The following is a 17,840-nucleotide window of genomic DNA, read 5'->3' on the forward strand; positions in this document are numbered from 1 at the left end:
ACTGGCTCATGGACCTCTGGTTTCCACCTCCTCAAATCTACCGTCAGTTCCTTGGTCTTGTTGACACTGAGTGACAGGTTGTTATTACACCACTCAGTCAAGCTTTCAAAACTCCCTCCTGTAAGCTGATTCATCTAGGCTAGGATTTGGATGTGCTCCGAACTTTGGACACTGCATACCAGGATCTCTGATGGTCATGTCAGTTGCAAACTGTATATCTTTAAGTGGTCTTGCTCTGTAAGCTGATATTCTACTCTTCCATCGTATAACAACTGTTATTTAGGCAGTCCTTGTCATTCTGAAAAACACTAATACTTGTCAGATACGTGCGAGAATTTTGTAGGATACAGTTTGAATTAATGGATGTAATGACTTGCATTTTTACACTACTCTGTCCTGATAGTAGCCTCCGTATGTCCTTTTCCGACTTAATCTCCTACCTATCTGTGTCATCAGTGAATTTTACAACCAGCCTTTCCCTGCTTCCAACAAAAACAGAGCGTTGGAAGAACTCAGTTTATCAAGCACGATCTGTGGAAGCAAAAGGTATTTGCTGACGTTTCAGCTCTGAGACACAGGGAAGCTTGCCAGGGTATGGCAGTACAGGGGGGGATGGTTAGAAGTCATTAGACAATGATTAGTCTAAAGATTAGTCATTAGAGCCAGATGAAGGGGGGATGATGAATAGATGGGAACACTTTGGGGGAGGGATTGATTTGATGTAAATGTGTTATAGGAATAAATATGAGATAAAGCTCCAATTTGTAACTTCCTATATGAATTGTTTCCCCCGAGTTTGTCGTACAGAACAAAGCCCCGCCTAAGAGAAATCACCTCAGCGAGAGAAATGCCCTCTTGGCGATGAATCAGATGATTACCAATAGTATTAAAAAGGAGAACTAAACACTGAGGAGTCTTTCAAAACCATTCCGGCACGTTTCAAAGCGTCAGTATTGACTCGCGTCAGAACAGGTGCAGCAACGATGTCCTGCAGAGGTGAGTTTCTTGACTTTATTAGTTTCTTTAAGTATTTCTTTCATCATTAAAATAACAGTTTGAAGGAAGGCGTTGCCATTGCCGGATAGCAAAATGCTCAAGCAAGGAAACAACCACTGTTTATGTTAAAAATCCTGCCGAAGCGCAAAAATCCACAGCAAGTCGAAAAGAGCCGCAAACCGACAGAGGAAAGTTTTTTTTATGGTTCCGTTCACGTCTTCGGCTCGAAATGCCCTGCCGTTCTTCGCGGTCTGTGCACGTCTCTCTCCCTACTTGTCCTCCACGTGCCGTTCTCCCTCCGCGGCAATCTCTATATCTACCTCTCTGCTTCTCCCTTTGTTTATTCGCCAACCCCTTTTGTATCCAGAACTCAGTTTACCTTTTTTGAATTGTTTTCCTCCCTTCTGTAGTTTTGTCTGTTTCTCTCCATTTGCTTACGTTTAACTCTCCCCGATGTCAGCCTGAACGAGTATCCTCTCCACTCTTTAATCCACTGTTTTTAGCCAAGGATTTACTTAGGTTAGGCAACTTGAAAAAATCGTGTTTGTAAAGTGTTAAAACAATAACTTTCCATTCCCTGAATACTGAGCAGAAAAACAGCAAAGGGTGCCTGACGTTGTCACAGCAGAAAGCGCTATAACCTGTTACAAAGTTATCAAAATAATTTTAAGTAATCAAACTGGATTTTTAAAAAGGAAACTGCGTTTTGAGCCTGCAGTCGCCTGGCAGATGAGCGTGAATTGTAGATGCGATAAATTATAACCCGCCATCTTTTCTTTCATGCAAAATTTGGAATAATAAACTATACATTGTGTGCGGGAATTTTCGAGACTGCGGTCAGTAATCAATATTCAACCGTCTTAGAAAGAATCTATCCTACGTCTAAATCATTCCCCCTCCGCGCCTAATGACTGATGAAACATCTCCACCCCGCTTTCCTCTATGGTTATCATCCTCCAGTAGATGCTCCCACAGCTCACTCCCGTGGACTCGTTCCCCAGACTTCCTTCCCTCAGCCCTTCCCCTTCAATCCCGTGCCCTTCTAACTCTCCTACCCACAAAATCAGAGTACCCCAGCCACTCCCACAGAGCTCCCTCCCATCGTCCCAACCCTTTCATTCCCATAAACTTCTCATCACCACTCCTCTTACTGCTCCCTCCCAGACACTGGTACCCCTTAACCCCACTCCAGTTGACCCTTCACCTCCCCCTCACTTATCCTCCTCTTACCTCCTTGTTCACTCCCCTTCCACTGACACTCCTCTGCCCTCCCACAGACCTCTTCCCCTCAATTGCCCCCTCCCCATCACTTCCCCTCGACTCCCATGACCCCTGCCCCATGTCCCTTACCATCTTTGCATCCCCTCCCAAAGGACCCCACCCCTTGCCTTATGGCACATATACCACACTCCATTTTCCATTTTCTTGGAGATCCATTTTCATGCAGGCATTGTAGGAAAAAAAAAGTAGGAAGAACTGTGAAGAACTGTGCATAAACTAAGACTGACAAACACCAAAGTGCAAAAGACGACAAACTGTGCAAATAAATAAAACTGAGAACATGAGTTGTAAAGAGTTCTTGAAAGTTAGACTGTAGGTTAGAGAATCAGTTCAGTGTTGAGGTGAGTGAAGTTATCTATGCTAGTTCAGGAGCCTGATGGTTGTAGGTTAATACTTATATCTGAACTTATTAATGTGGGACCTAAAGCTTCTATACCCTGTACCTGATGCAAGAGGAGGAAATGGCCTAGAAGCCCTACTTGTTGATAGGAACTTTCTGACTCATGCAGTTAAGGTCATGTTTCACTGTTTCTGACCATAATTAATGCAGGTCTTGTCATTGTTTTGTTTTTTCTTAATAGGTCCGCCTGTTTGCTTCAAAATATATACTACAATTAAACGTTTCATAATTATCAAAAATAAAAATGGTGAGATTCTCAAGGTTGATAGCCATGGGAGGCCAGAACCTGTGGCGTACTTTCATAGTTATCCATCTCCTCAATCAGAAACAGGTTAGTATACTTATTTAATATACTTAAACCAGTTGAACATGAATTTGCTCTGTAGAATGAAGCAGAGGGAAGCCTTTTTTGGATGTTCTATCAGTGCCATCTGGTTAGAATATAAGACATAGTGCAACACTTTAAACATCCCATCCATTCCGTTTGTTCGTGGTCTTTTTCTTTCCATCCCTGCATATTCATGTGTGTAGCTAAGAACCTCTCAAAAACCTCTGTTTGCTGCTGGGGGAGAGGGACCAACATTCCCTCTCCCCCAGCAGCAAATTCCAGGCACCCACCAGTCTCTGCTTAAAATACTTTCCCCACACATCTCCTTTGAATTCCACCACCTTAAATACATGCATATCCTTTAGTACTAGACATTTAGGTGCTGGGAACAAGATAGTAACTTGTTTATCTATGCATCTCAAAAATTTACAGTTTATAGAGAATATTGGAAAACTCTATCTCATTAGTCCAACTTCACCTTTCTTTCCTGATGTCACCCAAAATTTAAAAAAATCTACCATTTATCAAATTCCATTTTGGAAGTTATTTCGTTCAGGCAAGGACTTCCAGATCACATCTGGTGGTATAAGAACACTTCTCAAATGTTCTTTGTTTAGATTGTGTTGCCAATTAAATAAAATCACATCACACAATGACTTTGTCACATAATTCTTTATTGATAATAATTGATTCATACAACTCAAATGTTTATCATGTCATTTAAAACAATCACTTAACTCTTTAGCTTTACAAATGTTTTAGTTACTTGTGCAACTCTTAAGTTTCTCACCTTTCAAAACACAGTCTGTATTCTGTTACCCACTTTTGAACCTGGTCTGAATTTGATCTCAGCGAGTTCTTTTCTGTGCCCCTGACTCAGAGTTGTCTTGTGCAATGGTTGTCCTCCAAAGGCACTGCTGTTGGTGTTCTCATAAGGTAACATTTCATACACTTCTTCACAGACCTCCCAAACAATGCTTGGTTATTTATTGTCTTAATTCTAGTCCTTATATGCATGTGCATGTGTTTCCATAATACCTTCAAACAGTGCTATCCTACAATTATTTTAACCATTTGTTTCTTAAATTCTCAGAATGTTTATCTGAGATTTATAATCTGCCAAGTGTTTCTTGTCACAGAGTGTCTGACAGGTTGCAAATACTCCCTAGCTGCTTGTCCTATCACAAACAAGAGAAAATCTGCAGATGCTGGTAATCCAAGCAACACACACAAAATGCTGGGGGAGCTCAACAGGCCAGGCAGCATCTATGGAAAAGAGTACATTTCAGCCTGAGACCCTTCATCAGGACTGGATGCATTAGGGTTGGGTCCTGCTGAAAGGTCTCGGCCCGAAAAGTTGACTGTACTCTTTTCCATAGATGCTGCCTGGCCTGCTGAGTTCCTCCTGCTTTTTGTGTGGCTGCTCGTCCTGTCTTCCAGATAACTGTCAGTGACCAACCAAAAGAGCAAAATAACCCTTCATTGATTTCAATTCCATTCGTTTTGCTTTATCTTCTCTTATCTCCATTACCTCTTCAAACCCCGTGAATTTTTTTTCTAACTTGATGACCTGACATTCCTGCCCCAGAGCTCCAAGTGCACGGATTACTAAACAAGCCAATATAAAGGGTGATGAACAAAGTATAGGGCATTCTTCTCATAGGTCAGGACATAGAATACAAGACTGGGGAGGTTAAGTTGCAATTTTACAGAACTGTTAGGCAGCACTCTAAGTACCCTATGTACTTCTGCTTGTCACGCGATGTGGTTTCACTAGTGAGAATGCAGAGGAAATTCTTTACAATATTAGCTGAACTGAAGAACTTAAGTTATGGGGAGAGATTAGATAAATTGGGTTTGTTTTCCCAAGACAATTGATGGGTGATATGATTGAAGTATATAATTAAATGTGAGGCATGGATGGGGTATATAGTCCAAACCTCTTTTCCCCACGTAATAAAGGGTAGCAAAAACAAGAGAACATAAATTTAACTGAGACACAAGAGAGACTGCAGATGCTGGAAATTGTGGAGGCACTCAGTCAGTCAGGCAGCATCTGTGGAGGAAAATGAACAGACAACACTTTGGGCCTAGGGTCTGCTCTTATAGGTTTAAGATGAGAAAAAGGAGTTTTAAAGGGGATCTGAGGGAAAGGATTTTAGACAGAGAGCAGTTAATCTCTGGAATGGAGGAGGTGGTGGAGTCAAATCCAATTTCTACTTGAAAGGCGTTCAGACATATACTAAAATAGGCAAGGCTTAGAAGGATATAGTCTTAATGTGGGATAATGGGATTAGTGTAGATGGGTAAAAAGGTCAGCGAAGGCATGGTAGGCCGATAGGCCTATTTCTATACTGTAGAAGTCAAAGACTATATCACAGGTTTTCACCCATCTCACAGAAAGGGATGTCTTATAATATTTCTGAATGGACTAGTAGTCAGTTCTCGGCATCCTGGGATTCATTGTCAACAATGTTACAGATAGCTTCACAACTTCCCACTGGAGTACAGCAGGAACAACAAATGCAAATCACTCTAGGGTTGGGAAAGTACTTCCCTTTAGCAGAGCAGCATTGCAGAGGGTGGAAAGGATTAAGTTTCATACTGCTTGATAAGTTGTGTAGCTTCATGTGATCAGTGTGCCAGGTATGGTTTCCAATTTGATTATGTTAGGATTTTTACTTCAAGACCAAATGGATTTGTGACAAGTTTTAAGATGGAGAATCCTATACTGGCAGTCTCTATACCTGCACAGGACTTCTCTTGGGAAAACCAATGACAATGACATGCTATCACTCAGTCTGCCTTCTGCCTTGAATATAATTTTTATTTTTGATACTGTTTATTCTCTGCACTCTACACCCCTCCTCATCCATAACCATTACCAGTGTTAAAATTGATCAAAAACTCTACATTTCCCACATCTCTTGATTCTCTCAGAATTCAAAATTTCAGTGATTGGACACCTGCGGACTTCACTAGTGGAGAACCCCAAACATTTATAACTTTCTTTGTAAGTGTGTCCATTGTATTATATAACTCTCTAAGGATTTTACCACGTCAACAAGTGCTCTGAGAGTTGTTTCAGTGAATGTTTTCACTGAAGCTGTATATACATGTACTTGTGCATGGGACAATAAACTTAGGATGACACACAAATTTGTGAAGCGTTCCATATTTTTAGAAGGTGGCACAGTGGTGTGGCTGTTTACAGTGCCAGCAATTACTGATTGGGGTTCAGTTCCCGCTGCTTTCTATAAGGAGTTTGTATGCTCTCCTCTTGACCATGAAGGTTTCCTCCAGGTGCTCTGGATTCCTCCCACATTCCAAAGATGTATCATTAGGTTTAGAGTTGGTAAGTTGTGGGCTGCCTCCAGCACAACTCCTGCTAATTTGATTTCAAGCAGTCTCTGAACATAATTTTAACAGCTGTTGTAACTGATTTTTTTTAAAAAAACAGATCGCGATGGCGTAAATTTTTGTCTGGTGTCCTACAAAAAACTGTTGAATATCCAAACACCAGAAGGCATCCCAATTGTGTTCGAGATTACAGTCAATGGATTGGTGTATCACATGTACTGTACTGAAGAAGGAAACAGGAAAGTCTTGAAGTTTAAGGTAAAAAAAACTGTATTTAGTTAACAGACCTCATACAATGAGATGACCATGGGTGTCACAAACTAAATGTTATCAGAGTTAAAAAATAACAGAAGAGTAGATATTTACAGTGTTTAAGGGCTTAATGTCTAGGGAGCTGCATAGGACCATAAGACAGAGGAGCAGAATTAGGCCATTTGACCTATTGAGTCTGCTCCACCTAGTCTAGCATAGCCTACTTATTATCTCTCAATCCCATTCTCCTGCCTTCTCCCGTAACCTTTGACACCCTTACTAATCAAGACCTTAACCTTTGCCTTAAATATAGTCAATGATTTGGCCTCCACGGCCATCTGCAGCAATGAACTCCAGATATTCTCCACCCTATAGCTAAAGAAATTCCTCCTCCCCACTATTTACAGAGCTAATAGTGGGGAAAAATTACACGAGCGTATAGAATTAGAAGTCTCAAACTGAAGGTGGTTACACGACTGAATAGCACTCATCCAAAGTCCCTACTGACGAAGATATTTCTAAGCTACAGCTTCTACATCCATCATGTAAGCCCAAACATCAGTGATTTAGTCTACTACTGCAGAGTTGGAAATGTAACTACTTTGCATATTATTGGATGTGGAAAACAGCAATTTGAAATAACCTTAAATTAAAAAATAGATTGGGCCTATTTCAAGAAAATATTATCCAAGATGTTAAGTAACTCTTGCAATAGACTTTATGATGGGCTGCTTAGAGTTTAGATAGTGTAAGATGTGGTTATAATTCAAACCAGGAAAAAAAAATCTATAAACATTTTTAAGAAATATGCAGATAGATTCAGTTAGTGGTAGGATGTGAAACATTATTCTCAATTAAGATTCGTCAGACCAAGTAATGTTTTTCCAATCTTCACCTGTCCAGTTTTGTTCAGCCTATACCTATTCTAGCCTCAGTTTCTTGTTCTTGGCTGACAGAAGTGGAACCCGATGAGCTCATTCACTTCAAGGTTCAACATGTTGTGTGTTCACAGATGCTCTTCAGCACACCACTGTTGGAATGCATAGTCATTTCAGTTAGTTACCTTCCTGTAAGCTTGAACCCATCTGGCCATTCATTCTCCTCTGACCTCACTCATTAACAAAGCATTTTTGACCACAGAACTACCACTCGCTGGATTTCCCCCCCACCCCCACCCCTTTCTCTGTAAACGCTAGAGACTGTTGGATGTGAAAATCCCAGGAGTTCAACAGTTTGAGATACTCAAACCACCTCATATGGCACCAGCAATCATTACTCAGTCAAAGTCACTTAGAACACATTTCTTCTCCATTTGATGTTTGGTCTGAACAACAGCTGAACAGGTCTGCATGGTTTTATGTATAGTGTTGCTGCCACCCGATTGGCTGATTAGAATTGTCACACGGATGGGCTTGATTCTATGATTCACCAAGTCCTAGATGCATTACTTAAAGATGCCAAGGTCAGAATATAGTTCTAACAAAAATCACAGTATGTGTATATAACCTTAACTAATAAGCACTCAGGACAAGGAAGCAATTTGTTGTGCAATGAGACTCTAAACAAAAATTCTTTTAATTTTAGGAAGGTCGTGCTCCAATCAGGCTGCAAGAGAATATGAAGAACTTAATCTTTTTCCAGCAGGTCTTTGATGATATCCATTACAAATTCGAATCTGCATGGGCACGTGGCTGGTTCTTGGGCACTGAGCAAGATGGCACTTTCACTTTGAAGGAAGTTCAGGCAAGGGATGATGAAACAATAGCTGTCTCCTTAGAATAAAGTATAAGATTCTTCCACTTGCTTGTGCAATCAACCATTTATGATATTGCTGATATTAACACTTTCAAATAACATATTAAGTTTACTGATAACTTGTCAACATTGATAATCCCGATCCCACGCTGCTAAAATCATTTTTACATCAGGGCTTAGAAGTGATCCCCGATATGCTTCGGTATTAACACCATTCAAAATGTTGGAAATGATAAGCTAAGAAATTACTACTCAACTAATTTAAATGTCAAATCGCAAATCAATTAGATTAATTCTAAGAGTGTTAGGGAGTCACAATGAGGCAAGGGAACATCTAAGAAGGAGAACATCGAGTGAAGAAAAAGAAGCACCTTTGGATGCCAGCACCATAAAAGTTGTAGACTGGGACAATGAGGTTGATTGTTCCCGTATGAGTACCCCCTCCCTCAGGATGGTTACGCTGGAATGTTTTGTAACACTAGTTAAAAATCACATATCCAGCATGTAGTTCTGTTCACATGATTAAAAAAAACTTTTTTAACAGAGCAACACTACTGAAGTGCTGCACTGGGAGTGCTAATGCAAACCAATAAATTTATAATTATTTATTGTAATTAGCCTGTATATTATATCTTCACACATTTTTAGCAAATGTGAATATGTGAAAACTTGTTTTGTGTCAATCTCTGTAATGAAGAATGCCGGGAACAGCAAATCAGACATGTGAGGAATGTGCTTTTCAACTGCCCTTTATAATATGGTGGCAGTGTTTGACTATATAAACTCACTTTCATGCACAGAACAGAGATTTCTTTCCTCTGCCATGATCTGCAGTAGTTGGGGCCATGGGGGCAGTCCATCCAGGATGTTAGCTGCTCAAAATATTGACAGAATGAAGCTTCAGGCCGCCAACTTCCTAAACAATTAAATACATTTTAATTTTGAAACTTTTGGAAGGAGTCTTGGCCCAAAACATCAACTGTTTATTCATTTCCATAGATGCTGCCTGACTTGCTGAGTTCCTCTGGCATTTTGTGTGCTGCTTTGAAACTTGAGTGACGGCTTACATCTAACAAGCTTCCACTTATGCTCATTAACAGTACTTTATAGTCACAAAAGGCTGACTTGCAAAATGCTGCTATCAAATTCCCCAAGTTTAAATTAAAACACAATTAAATCCTTCAAACTTTCATGTTGAGTCTAAACATGCACAAAAGACAAGGGAAAGCAAATGAAGACGAGATGATTAGGAAGTGGGAGCTACTGAATTAAGTTCCCAATTCTGGGCTATATTTCCGTATCAAGATTAACAGTAATAAATGTTAAAAAAAAAACAACTGGATTTTGACCTGCTGACAAAATACTGATTCAATGCAATGTAATTACCTAAACATTATGGAAAGGTTTTACCAGACCTAGTTTAACAGAAGGATGAAATGAGGGGAAGCTAATCTATGAATCAACCAGTCTTTTTTTTTGGACAGATACTTCCGATTTTTTTTTCATCTTGCCTTACCGTAAGATCTCAGTCCTTTAGTTCTCTCCACACCCCTACCCATTCCCCGCACAAATCACTGCTCATCCACTAATTGTTTGCTTAGGGTTGTTGAGAGGATATTCAAGAAGCCCACTTCCAGTACAAGATGGGAGAGAAGCACTTAAGATTGCACCCCCAAACTCCCTCAGTTTTTCTCCCCATACTTCTTGCAGGTTAGTAGTCTACCACTTTTCAGGACAATTGGAATTGCTCCAGACAAGAAATAATTGTTTAAGTTGGTTATTAATGCTATAAGGAATAGCAATTTAACATCTATTAGCAACCCCTTTTTAGCTGAATGGCTTCTGAGGCTGATTAGCAGCCAATCATAGCATTGTGAATATTGAGTCACAGTTATCCAACTAGGGATTTCCATCTCTAAAGTGAACCAGTAGATGGTATTCACCTGTCCAGTTAAAAGCAAGGTCATTCAGCAAAGACATGGGGAGAGACAGCCATGGAAATAAAAGGCGGCACCAAGCTAAAAGCTCATGCGTACAAAGTCACTAAGAGTAGTGGGAAACTGGAAGATTGGGAAAACTTTAAAGAGCAACAAAGATAACTAAGCAAGCAATAAAGGGAAGATAAGATTTATGAAAATAGACCAGCACAAAATATAAAAAGGGAGAGTAAAAGCTTTTATAATTATATGAAGTGGAAAAGGGTGGCCAAAGTGAATGTAGGTCCCTTGGTGGACGAGAAGGGGGAATTGATATTGGGTAATGAGGAAATGGCCAAAGCTTTGACTAGCTATTTTAAGGTCGGTTTTCACGGTGGAGGGCACATCTAATATGCTGAAGAGAAGTGATATAGATGCGATGGGAGGTGAAGGCCTCGATACAATAGCTATTACTAAAGGGGTAGTGCTGAGCAAACTTGTGGGCCTAAAGATAGACAAGTCCCCTGGTCCTGATGGAATGCATCCCAAGGTACCGAAAGAAATGAGGCTTTGGTGATAATTTATCAAAATTCCCTGGGCTCTGGGCAAGTCCCGGCAGATTGGAAGGAGACAAATGTCACACCACTGTTCAAAAAGGGATGTAGGCAAATGGCAGGTAACTATAGGCCAGTTAGTTTAACATCTGCATTTGGGGAAAATGCTTGAAGCTTTCATTAGAGAAGAAATAGTGAGGCATCTGGAAAGAAATGGATAAATCAGGCAGACGCAGCATGGATTCAGCAAAGGCAGGTCCTGTTTGACAAACTTACTAGGGTTCTTTGAGGATAAAACAAGCGCAGTCAACAGAGGGAAACAAATGGAAGTTATTTACTTGGCTTTCCAGAAGATGTTCGATAAGGAATCACATAAAAGACTTAGCCATAAGGATGCATAGAGTTGGGGGTGATGTATTAGCATGGATAGAGAATTAGTTAACCAATAGAAAGCAGAGAGTTGGGATACATGGGTGTTTCTCTGGTTGACAATCAGTGGTGAGCGGTGTGCCACAGGGGTCGGTGCTGGGTCCGCAACTGTTCACAATATACATTAACAATCTGGAAGAGAGGGCCGAGTGTAGTGAATCTAAGTTTGCTGATGACACTAAATTGAGTGGAAAAGCAAATTGTGCAGAGGATACAAAGAGTCTGCAGAGATATAGATAGGTTAAGTGAATGGGCAAAGGCCTGGCACATGGAGTACACTTTGGAAGAAAAAATGGAAGATAAGATTATTATTTAAATGGTAAAAGATTGCAGCATGCTGCTGTGCAGAAGGACTTGGGAGTGGTTGTGCATGAATTGCAAAAGGTTGGTTTGCAGGCGCAGCAGGCTATCATTGCCAGAGGGATTGAATTTAAGAGCAGGGAGGTTATGCTGCAACTGTATAAGATACCAGTGATGCCGCACCCGGAGTACTGCATGCAGTTCTGGTCTCCTTACTTAAGGATATACTGGCTTTGAAGGCAGTGGAGAGGAAGTTCACCAGGTTGATTCCAGATATGAGGGGGTTAGACTATGAGGAGAAATTGAGTCGCCTGGGACTACACTCGGTGGAATTCAGAAGAATGAGAGGAGATCTTATAGAAACATAAAATTATGAAAGGGATAGATAAGATAGAGGCAGAAAAGCTGTTTCCACTGGTTGGTGAGACTAGAACTAGGGGACATAACCTCAAGATTCAGGGAAATAAATTTAGGACGGAGGTGAGGAACTGCTTTTCCCAAAGAGTGGTGAATCTGTGGAATTTTCTGCCCAATGAAGCAGTAGAGGCTACCTCAGTAAATTTATTCAAGATAAGGTTGAATAGATTTTTGCATGGTAGTGGAATTAAGGGTTATGGGGAAGAGGCAGGTAGGTGGAGATGGTCAGATCAGTCATGATCTTATTGAATGGCAGAGCAGGCTCGACAGGCCAGATGGTCTACTCCTGCTCCTATTTCTTATGTTCTTTATGTCTGGTAGTTTCATAATTCTGGAGTAAAAAGTAGTAAGAATTTAAACTCCCTGGCTGTCATAACAATGACCAGACCACATCCAATTCAACCCTACCACGTGTTGCACCACAGTTTAGGGGAAATTATCAGGTGCACTACACTTATTCATCCTTCCCTACGCCTTCTAGGTGTAGATTTCAGTGTTGTAGTTATGACGCGCCCTGTGTCCACAGAGAAACAAAGCAACATCACACTGTTTTACAATATACTTTTAATCATCTTAAAGATTACATTTTTAAGTCTTTTTACATTGGAATGTTGTCATATTCCCTCAATACACTTTACAGGGTTACAAAATTTGTTTTGATCATGTTTTCATCCAAATCAAGGAACAAAAGAAAAGGAAAAAAATCACTTCACCTTAATACTAACTCAACAAAAATAGGCCTAAAATGATAATTACAGCCAATGAGGCAATACAATAGGGAATAAGGGGTGCTGTGGTTGACATACAAGATGCTGCAAATGCTACCAAATGTCATTCCTCCCACCCCCTCCTTCCAAAACAAAATCACATTTACTTGGTTAATTAAAGTATTAATATCAAACTCCTTTTGTGATCTGAGAATAGTCAGCATGTTTGGACAATAGATAATAAACCACATTGCTCTTTAAGCATTTAGAAACTTCCCCCTATACACTGTGCAATTTTACTTTTGAAGTTTATGGTCTCTGTTCTTGTATGCAGCTCAGTGATACCTGCTCTTGGGAACTCTGGATATTTCTTGAGTGTTGATTTTACAGTATTTCATATCTGTCAACCAAAAACATGGTTTCCAGAGAGAACCTCACTGGACTGTTGCTGTCAACATGATTTACTCCGCTCACCTGTGGATGAAGAGGATAAGCTTTCATTTCCAACATTAACCCACTTTTCACCAAAAAACACAGTAGATAATCACATGCCCATCAGATGGTTTCTGTTGATTTCAGCTACGGCTTTAACTTGCGTCTAAGCAGCAAATCTCAATACAGGTGGTAAGGGCAATCACATATCCATAAACAAAACGGAACCACTGGTTAGTGACACCAAGAGAAAAGACCAAGTTTTAATTTCAAGTAATTTTTTTATTGGGGGAATTCAATTTGTACCTCATTCCACTGAAAGACACGAATGTTAAACTTGCAACACTGAATCTTTGTTTTAAGCTCATGCTGTTATAGTAGTAGCAGCAGCATGAGGTTTAATTTGATGCTTCCTAAAAATTAGCTGTGTAGGATGCAAGTGTCATGGCACGGACAGCATTTATTGCCTTTTCCATGTTCTGGGTCAGACTGTATTTGAGCCCATCATATTACTGTTAAGAGCCATGATGGGTGACTGGACAAGGATGCTTAACTTCTTTCACTATAAAGTTAACAAACCAGATGGAGTTTAGCAATAATCATGATCACCAAAATAATATAAAGAAATTTAAACTCCCCAACTACTATGGTGAGGTTTGAAATTGCTTCTCTGTGTTATGAGCCCAAATGTCTGGGCTGTTGGTTGAACAAACTTAACCATGTGTAAGAAATTCAAAGTGTATAGTAGTGTTAACTTTACATGTCGTTGATAAATACATGTTGAGTCTTGGGAAATTGCTGCAAACCCAACAGCTTCTCTACTAAACCCAAATGAATCCTAACAACTCCTTCAGCACAAATTCCACCCAATTTCTATCCTATTCAAGGTATACTTGAAACCTTCCTGAATTGGTAAGGCATTTTAATCAGAATTCATACCTGTATATTGCAGTAGTTCTTTTTGGACACAAATGACACGTGGATTGGAAAGAAATCATTGGGGTGTCCTGGAAAACTGAACTCCATGCTACCAGATTTGTTTTTGGCATCTATGACTGGCAGGCACCACTCAAGCAAGTTTTTCCGGTTGTCATGGCGATACTCGCCTTCCAGTTCACTAATTAATAGAGTCCCAGGACCAGCCCTAAGGACAACAGAAGTAAACTTTGAATGCAGTAGTACTAGAGAAACAATTATTACATGTATACAGTTGCCTCAATGTCAGGGATACCTTCACTGTCACCTCAATGTTTTACAAAATAATTTAAATAAGACATAGTTCCTGCTGAGTACTTGTAGATTTTAAACAGCAAGGCACCAAACTGCACAATCATCAGCTCTCTGACTGGCTTGAAGCTCAGTAGACATAACAAAATATTTTCACTTCTAAAATTTCATAAAGCTGAATAAAACACATTAACTGGTGAAAATAAAGTTAAGGGAATAAGCAGAAGAAACAAGGAATAAACTTTTGCAGTTGGAAAACCACTTACGGAAGAGGGATGGCGATAACAACATCATTTAGTTCCAGATTGCTCTCCTGTAACTCGTACTCAATATTTACATCACAGCCGGTAGCACTCTCAGAAGGCCAACAGTTAACTAATTTAGAAAAAAGTAATGAAAATAGCTTGAAAATAATGGAAATACCCCAAGTTTGAACAGAAGTTGCCTAAACTATTAGATCAATGAATTCTTTACTGAATAACCAATCAACCAACAAAACCTTTATAGTAGTTGAATCCAATCACCTCCATTGAAAGTGGATCTTTAATCAATAACCAGGAAACCAGTGTTGATTAAATCCCAAGTGCAGACTTCACAACCTATAGTTCTGCTTACAAATTGATAGGTGATTAATTTGGGATATCTTTCTGTTTTGGAGATCATGCTTAATTAAGTGACAAAAATAAAATTAGAGCCAAAGTGATATTTAAAGAAGACCAGAAACAGTAAAAAGGGCAGATGGATTTCAAGTATGACTTAGACAGCTACATGCACAATTAAAATTGAATTCTTGGATGGAGAATGTAGGTCACATTCATGAAGTCAGTCAAGAAATTTGGTGAATTCTGGATCTGCAAGTGAATGTCTCATCGCCTATTGTTTTAATTAATGTATTTAGGGATCTTTTTCTTTCAAAACTCTGATACCATTAACATTTAAGAATACACTTAATACTCATTGATGGATTTATTTATTATCACAGTTTTGTGTCAGATACTGAAGGAAAGGTTCCCAGGTTTTAGTAGCATCACCAGACAGGGCCTTCTCCAGGTTACACAAAGGGTTTGTTCCTGGGAATTGTCCATAAGCTTATTTCTCCCTAAACCAGAAACATCCCGGTTGAAGAAATATGCAGACTATTTTGTGAATAGGGAGAAAATACAAAAATCTGAGATGCAAAGGAACTTTGTGCAGAACACCCTAAAAGGTTAACCTGCAGCTTGAGTAGGTGGTGAGGAAGGGAAATGCAATGTTAGCATTCATTTCAAGAGGTCCAGAATAAAGCAGGGATGTGATGCTAAGGCTTTATAAAGGCACTGATGAGGCCTCACCTGGAAACAGTTTTGGGCTCCTCACCTAAGATGTACTGGCACTGGAGAGGGCTCAGAGGAAGTCCACAAGGATGATTCCAGGAATGACAGGGTTATCATACGAGGTATGTTTGATGGCTCTGGGCTTGTACTCACTGAAATTTAGAAGGATGAGGTGGGGGGGAATCTCATTGAAACCTTTTGAATGTAGAAAGGCTGAGACAGAGTAGACGTGGAAAGGATGTTTCCCATGGTGGGGGAGTCTAGGACAAGGGGCCACAGCCTCAGGATAGAGGGGCATCCATTTAAAACAGATGCAGAAAAATTTCTTTAGGTAGAGGGTGGCAAATTTGTGGAATTTATTACCACAGGCATTGCTAGCAGGTCATTGGGTGTATTTAAAGTGGAGATTGATAGGTTCTTGATTGGCGACAGCATCAAAGATTACAGTGAGTGGGGCTGAGGAGGGGGTAAAAAACAAAAGAATCAGCCATGATTGAATGGCGGAGCAGACTCGATGGACCAAATGGTCTAATTCTGCTCCTATGTCTTATGGTCATCCTTTATCTATACTAACGCAATGTATTATTAAAATTGCGTGAGAGTATCTGTGTAAAGTTTGATTTCCATAAATCAGGACATTCCTAACCTGGGCAACACCTGAAATTAAAATCAACCACTGGAACACTATTCAAATTCTTCTTCCTAAAACAAGTGTTTATCTTCTGATAACTTGCATTTATATAGCATTGTAAGGACAGAAACCCCAAGGTATTTTCAAACAGTTTGACACCGTGGCAAGAAAGGAGGAATAACGACTAGATGCTTAATTAAAAATTCAGATGCAAGCAGGAAGAAATATGAAACCAGAGGAATTCTAGAGTTAAAGGAAAAAAGATAATCATTTATGGACTGAGAACATTTTCTTCTTCCAGATAGGAAAGGCCCCATGCACTAATTGCTATTTCAAACTTCAGTACTTACTAGCAAGGGGAATAAAGGCATCATCAGTAGTTTGCAATCTCCACTTCAGGACGCCCACATCATTATTCAGAGGGAACGATTTCTCAGGATTCTTTAAGCCGATCAATGACTCTGTAGTGAAAAGCTTTTTATCTACATTTGGATGAGTCTGGATGCAAAAAAAAAAGTATAAAATCAAATATCATGACCTTAATGCAATTTGAGTTTCTGCTAAAGGAGAGCTCAACCAGGAGCCAAAGAATAATTTTGAATAAAGACACAAAATGAAGTCTATTCACTGCCTTGTGCCATGTTTGCACTTTTACATCACAACCCATTTCTAAAAGGATGTGCCATCTCCCTTTTCTAAAAAGTATTTAATACCTCGGCCCTACAAACATCTTGCTTCCAACTTCTTTCTTAAGTCTTTGCTCACCACTCCAAGCTTTTGAGTTCCATAGCTGAATTTCTAAAAGTGTTTCTTCAACCAGTATGGGGGAAAAAAAACCTTTAAAATTTTAGTGACATTGTTTGAGTTTGGCTGAAGTAAAATATCCCTCCACACCTTCCCATAGCTGCTGCTGTGCCTCATCAGGTATTCCTCCACATTGTTACATTACTGACCAGCCAAATGGAACTCCTTGGTTCTATTCTTAACTACCTAGTTGTAGCTAGAAAGATCACTTGCATTGGAAATACCAGCGTTATCAATTTCGGGTTTCCATTTTTCACCAATACGCCACCTTCTAAAGCCTTCAATCAACACAACTACATGAAGATTGACGAGACCATTTCTCATCATCCTTACACAAGCTGCAAAATGCCAGACCTCTTGTCAGGCATGGTCCAGACAAGATTTCCCATGTGACTAAAAGATTCTCCATGTAACTAAATTTAGAAGATCAAGTCCAAACTCTTCAAGTTATTTCAAAGAGCTTTTCCGAGATACATATTCCATCCTTTTTGCCATGGTCTGATTGGCATTAAACAAAATTGTTTACAAACTTGGTGCTTTTAACTCGAAAGTGAATTTCAACAACCTATCTGCACTATCATGTCCAACATCAACACATAACTTTGAATCTGTTGCCACAAACTCAGAAGTCATTCGAATTCTATCCATGCCCTCACTGAGATGATGAACATCTGTGCACTCATTCTCACTGAAACTTGGCTTCAGGACTTAATACCAGATGTGGCCATTCAGCTGGAG

At 39.8% G+C, this 17,840-nt stretch overlaps 2 protein-coding genes across 5 annotated transcripts in view; one reads left to right on the forward strand and one right to left on the reverse strand.

Annotated features, from left to right (window-relative positions):
- The first annotated feature begins 651 nt into the window (after positions 1 to 651).
- LOC140184915 (interleukin-18-like) lies at positions 652 to 8,986 on the forward strand. The gene is made up of 4 exons (XM_072238114.1): positions 652 to 996; positions 2,859 to 3,008; positions 6,466 to 6,623; positions 8,202 to 8,986. The coding sequence occupies exons 1-4, from the start codon at positions 984 to 986 to the stop codon at positions 8,397 to 8,399; spliced, it is 519 nt and encodes a 172-aa protein (XP_072094215.1). The 5' UTR covers positions 652 to 983; the 3' UTR covers positions 8,400 to 8,986.
- A 3,549-nt stretch (positions 8,987 to 12,535) lies between these two features.
- Positions 12,536 to 17,840, reverse strand: part of LOC140212773 (coatomer subunit delta-like) — a 46,357-nt gene continuing 41,052 nt past the window's right edge. For all 4 annotated transcript variants that reach the window (XM_072238113.1, XM_072283995.1, XM_072283997.1 and 1 more), the window contains 4 exons: positions 16,649 to 16,796; positions 14,621 to 14,729; positions 14,067 to 14,271; positions 12,536 to 13,169 (listed from right to left, as the gene is read on the reverse strand). In XM_072238113.1, coding sequence (XP_072094214.1) covers positions 13,080 to 13,169; positions 14,067 to 14,271; positions 14,621 to 14,729; positions 16,649 to 16,796 — 552 coding nt within the window. In that variant the 3' untranslated portion in view covers positions 12,536 to 13,079. The remainder of the gene's footprint in view (positions 13,170 to 14,066; positions 14,272 to 14,620; positions 14,730 to 16,648; positions 16,797 to 17,840) is intronic.

Source organism: Mobula birostris, chromosome 20 (genome assembly GCF_030028105.1).
Source record: "Mobula birostris isolate sMobBir1 chromosome 20, sMobBir1.hap1, whole genome shotgun sequence".
Classification (NCBI taxonomy): domain Eukaryota; kingdom Metazoa; phylum Chordata; class Chondrichthyes; order Myliobatiformes; family Myliobatidae; genus Mobula; species Mobula birostris.

What these genes read in the sequence shown, in the direction of transcription:
- LOC140184915 (XM_072238114.1), top strand. An exon ending in ATCTCCTCAATCAGAAACAG is followed by an intron (nt 3,009 to 6,465) that starts GTTAGTATACTT and finishes TTAAAAAAACAG; the next exon opens with ATCGCGATGGCGTAAATTTT. An exon ending in GGAAAGTCTTGAAGTTTAAG is followed by an intron (nt 6,624 to 8,201) that starts GTAAAAAAAACT and finishes TTTTAATTTTAG; the next exon opens with GAAGGTCGTGCTCCAATCAG.